This window comes from Nicotiana attenuata, chromosome 7, assembly GCF_001879085.1.
Source record: "Nicotiana attenuata strain UT chromosome 7, NIATTr2, whole genome shotgun sequence".
In the NCBI taxonomy this organism is placed as follows: domain Eukaryota; kingdom Viridiplantae; phylum Streptophyta; class Magnoliopsida; order Solanales; family Solanaceae; genus Nicotiana; species Nicotiana attenuata.
This window is the reverse complement of record NC_031995.1, coordinates 68,328,176-68,336,007: the sequence shown is the minus strand read 5'-3', so window position 1 is coordinate 68,336,007 and position 7,832 is coordinate 68,328,176. Positions and strand designations below refer to the sequence as shown.

The 7,832-nt window shown below is 39.1% G+C and overlaps 1 protein-coding gene across 1 annotated transcript; it reads left to right on the top strand.

Moving 5' to 3' along the window:
* LOC109230131 lies at positions 483-1,454 on the top strand. Its single transcript, XM_019395658.1, has one exon. The coding sequence runs from the start codon at positions 483-485 to the stop codon at positions 1,452-1,454; it is 972 nt and encodes a 323-aa protein (XP_019251203.1).

Below are 7,832 nucleotides of genomic sequence, written 5' to 3'. Positions count from 1 at the left end.
GTCGATCGATTTTGCATTAAAATTTCGTACTTTTATAATACTTTAGATTGATTGAAGAAGATAAAATTAAAAAACAATGAAACATTATCCTATATATTAGCAGTTTTTAATTTTAGCCTCATATTAATTACCACACAATTAGAATGAGTTAATATAATTTGTTGCAAATACTAAGTGAAGTAAACTTGTTCTCCAACAAAAAATTCATTGATGTTAAAAAATATTTTTTCCATTATAAATACAATTCGAACTGCCATATATTTTTTCCAGTATTCATTGTGTGTAAGTCACACAATAGGTTAGAGAGAAATACTCCTCCTTCTCTCTAGAAGAAGAGCTCTTCTCCTTTCCATTCTCCCACTTCTAAAACACTTGCCTACTCCCACTCTTAGCTTCCCAAAATCTCTCCTCTAGACTTGATGAACACCAATGAAGAGAATCCCCCGGACCAAAACAACATGTCCAAAAATAACTTAGTCAATATGATTTCATCACAGCATGCACCAGACGAGCGTGTAACCACAGGGATAAATCTGGTTTCCTCCATCACTAATCCTATCCCAATGAACATGGAGATAAGCAAAGAAACTCCCTCGGCAAAAACTGAAATAAAATCAAAAGACATAACAAACACGACTAAGAGGATGACTTTCCTAGACACCTTGGTAGCGGGTAACGATGCTTATAAGGAACCTGAAGGAAGCCAAGTCACAGTCCAAACAAATATGGCCTCCTATGTAAACGAGGATGAAACAAACAACTATCCTAACTCGGAACTCTTGATACCCATTACCTCATCGGACAAGGATCATACATATAAGAACTGGTCAAACGCTCTTATTATCAAAATGTTTGGGAGGAGAATAGGCTACCAATTTCTCCAAAAAAAACTCCATGCTATATGGAAACCAATTGAATACCTATCCCTAATAGACTTGGGATGCGACTATTATCTAATAAAATTTACCAAAGAGGAAAATTATAACAAGGCCCTTCATGAAGGTCCATGGTTCATAGGTAACCAATTTCTTACAGTAAGAAAATGGGAGCCTAGGTTCGTAGCATCTAAAGCTGCCCTAACTTACTCAGCTATATGGGCAAGGCTTCCAGAACTACCCACAGAATTTTATGACTACGAGATCCTTCAAAAAATTGGACAGAAGCTGGGACAGCTAATACGCATTGATGCTCGTCTTTGTGTTATGGTACCTATTGAAAAACCCCTTAAAACCTTTATTGTGATTGGTAAGCATATTCAACAAATTTGCTACGAGGGCTTCAATCTCTTATGCACGAATTGCGGCAGACTTGGCCATAACGTCAACAATTGCCCTCATCATTTACCAAAACCAGTAGAGGTTCAGGAAGCAAGTTCTTCCAACCCCATGGCTAAGCCTCACATGGTAGATACACTAACCCAAGAAATAAACCAATGGACAATAGTCTCACACTAAAAGAAAAATAAAAAAATAGCCCAAAACCCTCCCAGAAACGATTTGGACAAACATAGGACAATGACTATCCCTAAGAACAACCCCAGTACCCAAAAATGGCAAAAGGCTGAAACAAAGGCAGGACAAAAGCAATCTATTACTGTTGAGGACAACAAGAACATGATGGACATAAGGTTAACGACAGCTAACGATGTAATCTTACCTATAGCCCAACTCCAAAAAGAAAACAACATGGTACCTAATGACTATGCACATCTACATCTCATTAATAACTCCACTCCTTGCCTTTACCCTAAGGATATTGATACTACTAATATAGGAGTCATTAACTCAAACCATAACTCACAAAGCCCCTTGGGCAATAACTCTCACAAGACATCAACCCCTATAGCCTGCCCCTTAGCTCCCTCATCTAGTTTGACGGTTGAGAAGAACAAATTACAAGGCATGGACATAGACCCTAAGATACCTACAAAAAGCTCTATACCCTCTTTAATGCATAACCTAGGCAGCCCACATATAACATTACCCACCCTGCCTATGAATGAGGCCAAAATCACACAACATATCCCTAGTACAAATCAAACTCAAACTAGGTCAACATCAAGTCACAACACCATTAATGCACAAGACCCTTCAACCCCTAGGAAAGACAAATCTCTAGTCCCTCACGTTGACCCTCACTCTAATATTACGGCCAGAAGCTTTTCTCCATCAAACAATAGTAAACCCAAAGTCTCAACAAACCAAACCTTGAAAAAGAAAAGCTTGCATGATGCCAAGGTTACCCCTCAATCAGAACAGAAGGTACAACCGGACAAGGAGAAACGTTTGGATGAGGCCTCAATCTCCACCACAACCCCAAACACCAATGATCTTCACCACCAGGCCAATACAACCGGATCATGTCCCCCAATCTTGGCTGGAATGGGGCTTAATGGGACATGCACTCAACATCAATCTTCAACTAGAAGGGAGGGATCTCATAATACAAATAGGGGATCCCTCATACTTGGCCCAAATTGTGACGGAAGGAATGCAACTAGGTTTGAACAATGTGATGATACGTCCATGGTTGAGTCCCCAGCAGCCCATGCACATGAATATGGGTCCCCATCCATCCCCTTGGAGCTCCCATGTAGGTTACCAACACCCCACTCTCCTCATGCACAATCCGAACCTACCAATGTACCCTCCCCATGCAAACTCTCAAACCCCACTCCCCAACTCCCTTTCTGCCCAAACCCAACCACTATCTCAACCCAACATCATTACACACACGACCCCTTTGCCCAGGACAACACCACGCACCACTCCTCAAGTGTCGAACCAAACACACACAGTAATACCACCCTCAACCCTCCAAGGATCGAACCAAACCCTAACAATACCTACAACCCCATTAACTCAGAACCAGAATGTGATGGAAAAGGGGGAAGAAGAGGAAGAAATTCCAACAGAAAGAATAGTGGAGCACGGAGTATTAAGATACCCAAAAACAATGGCATTCCAAGCAAGAAGAGAAAAAAGATTCATCTTAAGTTGCCCAGTGGATTTGAGGAAATGCTCTATCTCTATAAGGAAGGTGAATCCACCGAGCATCTACCAACATGCAGTGGTGCTAGTACCAACGATGTTCACTCACTATTGGACACAACAGGAAATGATGAGGAACGACAACAACTCCTCAAGTAGCCAGGATAGGGGTGTATCAACTAGAAACATTAGCATGAATATGATTATTTGGAACTGTCGTGGAGCAAACAGTGCTGACTTTAGAAGAGCGCTTAGAGCTATGCTGGATTATCATCGTCCTAGTTTAGTAGCATTGCTGGAAACAAAAATGGAGGACCACCATGTATTGGTTCATGATTTCGGGTACTCTAGCCTAATCCAAATGCCGGCTAATGGGAACTCGGGAGGTATTGTGCTCATGTGGAACAATGGAGACACGATGGTCGATCAAATTGGAGGAACGGATCAGGAGATACACGCCATGGTAATGGTACGAAACTCAACAAAAAAATGGTTATGTTCTGTTATATATGCTAGTAATCTTATGGAAGAACGTTTAATACTTTGGGAAAATTTAAAAACAATAGCTAAAAACTTTAAGGGTCCATGGCTAGTAGCGGGAGATTTTAATGAAGTCACCTGTGCATCGGAAAAACTAGGTGGTCTTCCTATTAACTATAATAGAATATCTAAATTTTTGGACTGTATGAATAACTGTGGACTTGTGGACTTAGGTTTTAAAGGGTCAAGATTCACTTGGACTAATAAGAGCAAAAATTGTAAAATCATTATTATGGAAAGGCTTGACAGATGTATTGCAAACACAGAATGGTTAGAACTATTCCAAGACGCAAATGTGAAACATTTAATTAGAAGCCATTCGGACCACTGCCCAATAAAGATTGAATTTTTTAAAAGCTTCTCTACCGGTAATAATATATTTAGAATAGAGACTATGTGGCTGTCACATCCCACGTTCAGAGCTTTAGTTGAAAATTCTTGGTCGCACCAACCTAATATCACTAAAGCCATAGAAAACTTTTGTCTAAAAGCTTTCGACTGGAATAAAAACACCTTTGGTAATATTTTCAAAAGGAAAAGCAAATTACTGGCTAGATTAAATGGAATCCAGAATTCCCAAAACTACCCCCATAGCCAATTCCTAATAAATCTGGAAAATGATCTCCTTCATGAGTATAATATTGTACTCAGGCAAGAGGAGGAATTTTGGAAGCTCAAATCCAGGATTCAATGGATCCAGGACGGTGATGCGAACACAAATTTTTTTCACATTACCACCATGCAAAGGAGGAGGAAAAATAGAATTATTTGTTTAAGAGACGAAGCAGGTAATTGGATCCAAGAACAAAAAGCCATCAAGGTCCATATTACTGACTGCTACAAAAATCTCTACACCACAGATCTTAAGCAATCCCTTCTTAATAATACCCATCTCTCCTACTACTCCACTATTAAGGATCAGGATCACACTTTTCTTAGTAGCATCCCCTCTACAGCAGAAATTAGGAGGGCTCTAGATTCTTTTCAACCTTACAAATCTCCGGGACCGGATGGCCTCCACCCGGTTCTGTATCAGAAATATTGAAAAGAGACTAGCAAATTTCTCATAAAATTTTGCCAGGACTCCTTCTCAGGGAAAAACAGGGAAAAAGATGCTTAAAAGTATGAATAATTCACTAGTATGTCTAATCCCAAAAAGTGAAAATGCTGAAACAATTAGACAATATAGACCCATAAGCCTTTGTAATACGGCCTATAAAGTCGTCACTAAGATTATTGCAAACCGCATTAAATCTCTCCTGCCCACCCTGATTCATCCTACCCAAACTAGCTTCATAAAAGGGAGAGGGGCTGCGGATAATGCACTAATCATTAATGAGGTACTTCATCACTTCAAGAATACTAAAGGGAATAAGTCAAAAATGATGATCAAAATAGATTTAGAAAAGACATTCGATAAAATAGAATGGTCCTTTGTCAGATTTTCCCTAATCTCCCTGAACTTCCCTCCGGACCTTATTAAACTCATTATGTCCTGCATCTCCACCACCTCAACCGCTATCCTTATTAATGGATCTAGAACGGAGTTCTTTGAACCATCCAGGGGTATTAGACAGGGGGACCCCCTATCCCCATACATCTTTATCATTTGCATGGAAATATTTTCTAGGTTAATTGACCACGAAATAGACTGCTGCAGATGGACCCCAATAAAAATTAGCCCCAAAAGCCCGGAACTCTCACATCTCTTCTTCGCTGATGACCTCATTCTCCTAGCTGAAGCCAACCAAAAAGGCTATAGCTCTATCATAGACACTATCAACAAGTTTTGCAACGCTTCGGGTCAATCTATTAATTTTGACAAGTCAAAAATTGTGTTCTCAAAGAATACTCCTAGTAACCAAGAAGACCTCATAAGCAGATGTTTTTCCATGAATTATACTGAAAACTTCGGAAAATACCTAGGCTTCCCTATGACAAGCACTAATCCCACAAAAAAGGACTTCCAGTTTATCCTGGATAAACTAAACAACAGATTAACTGGCTGGAAAACAAAATTCCTAAGTATGGCAGGTAGGACAACCCTCATAAAAGCCACCCTAGCCGCAATTCCAAACCATGTCATGCAAATTTATGACCTCCCCAAAACAATACTCAACAAGATTGACTCAATTCAGCGGAATTTCCTCTGGGGTAGCACGGAGGAAAAGAAGAAATGCCACCTTATAAAATGGAGTATAGTTACAATGCCTAAAAAACAAGGGGGTCTAGGAATTCCTAACACCCATATGGAAAACTCCTCCTTCAATGCAGCACTAGTGTGGAGGTACAGGGAAGAGAAGGAAAACTTATGGGCTAAAACTATCTACAGTAAATACAACCACAGGAAGAGCTTGAATATAGGTTCCCACACGTGGAAAGTTATAAAAAAGGGCAATGAAATTCGTAATGCTAACACTAAATGCTTAATTGGAGATGGAAAAGCCATAAATCTCTGGCAGGACAAATGGATTAATCAATCAGGAACTCTTAGGGAATCCATCCAAGGTCCTATTCAAGCTGGGGAGCTTGACAAAAAACTATCCTGCCTCATTATAAATGGAAAGTTTGACCTCAGGAACCTATCCTTTGAACTACCCCGGACATAGTCTCCAAAATTAATTGCACATACATAAAACAAACTGGTCCCTTTGGGGACTCTTACACTTGGAATTCCACAAACCACAACTTCTTCTCAATCAAAGCTGCATATGAAGCTGTCTCGGATTGCACGGGCAACCCTAAAAACTTAGCCTGGATTTAGGAAAGAAACTCTTTAAATAAATTGAAATTCTTCCTGTGGACTATTTTTTGGGATAGGCTACCCACTAAAGAGATGCTAAAAAAGATAGGAATTTTCCAAGAAGATACTTGTAATATTTGCAACAGAGAACGGAGAACATAGAGCATATTTTCTTCGGATGTAATTACTCTAGGCAGATCTGGTATCAAATCAATACAAAACACCCCTTCTCCCATAATCCCAAGGGAAAAGACACACTCCAAAATTGGCTTAAGAAAAAACTCTTGTCAAAAGAGCCTTTTGATAATCTTCTTCGTTGGGCAGATTTTCTCCCATTCCTCCTATGGCATATATGGAACTTTAGGAATGGAACCCTATTTGGAAAAAATATAGCACCCATTAACAAACACCAACCCATTAGTAGGGCCATTGAATTCCTCTATATGGCAAAAAATAACCGCTTAAAACCTGTAAAAGAATTCATTTATGTAAAATAGGAACCTCCTAACCCAAACTACTTCAAACTCAATATAGATGGTGCCTGTGTGGACAACCCAGGAGTGAGGGGAATAGGTGGAGTGTTTAGAGACGAAGGGGGGAATTGGATCTTGGGTTTCAATATGGGATTTAAATATGCCACCAACATCTACATGAAAATCCTAGCTCTCTTTCACGGAGTCAAACTAGCTCTAACTAAGAAGCTCCTTCCACTAGTAATAGAGACGGACTGTTTGGAATTATTAAACCTCCTAAAATCTAACAACTGTCTCTACCAAAACTTAATTGATGATTGCAGGTACCTATTACGGATGGCGAATGATCCTCAGCTGGATCACATCTTTAGAGAGGCTAATGGAGTAGCGGACCTGTTAGCAAAAAATGGTTGCAGCCTGGACACTTTTTGTAATTTGCAAATCTTTGCTGTTCCGCCCGTTTTTACTTTTCATGTATTAAAAAGAGACAGTCTAGGCCCTATGTGGCCTAGACTGAGTTCTTGCTGTAATAACTCTTAGTTTTGATGAATAAATCTTTTATTACCAAAAAAAAAACTGCCATGTAAAACTATTTCCAAAAGAAAAACGTCTATAAAATTTTATACCATCGTCCAAATAAAGACTCTTTACACATTTATTTAAGGTACAAATTTAATCGAACACAGTCGAGACATTACATCCGTTCAGAAGATAGGTTGAAAAGAAAATATAGGAGGGCAAATTTGAAGAAATAAAACTCAATAATTGGGCACTTGAATTTGAATCCTATGACTGTTGATCCAAAAACCCAAAAGACAGAACAGAGGACAGTACCAGATGGGATCCAATGCAATACTCTCTCTCCGGTCCAAAATAAGTGATTTTTTGGATGTTTTCACACAAATTAAGAAATTCACCTTTTAGCATTAATTAGCAATGGAATTGACCATATTAACCTTTACTATCTCACATAAATACTCCTAACACATATTCCAACACCATTTACTTCAAGGACAATGTAGGAAAAAAATAATTAATTCATTCTTGAAATCTGGAAAAATCACTTATTTTGGACCACAAGAAAAA

Coding starts and splice junctions, on each gene's coding strand:
- LOC109230131 (XM_019395658.1), top strand. CDS start 483: ATGATTTCATCACAGCATGCACCAGACGAGCGTGTAACCACAGGGATA.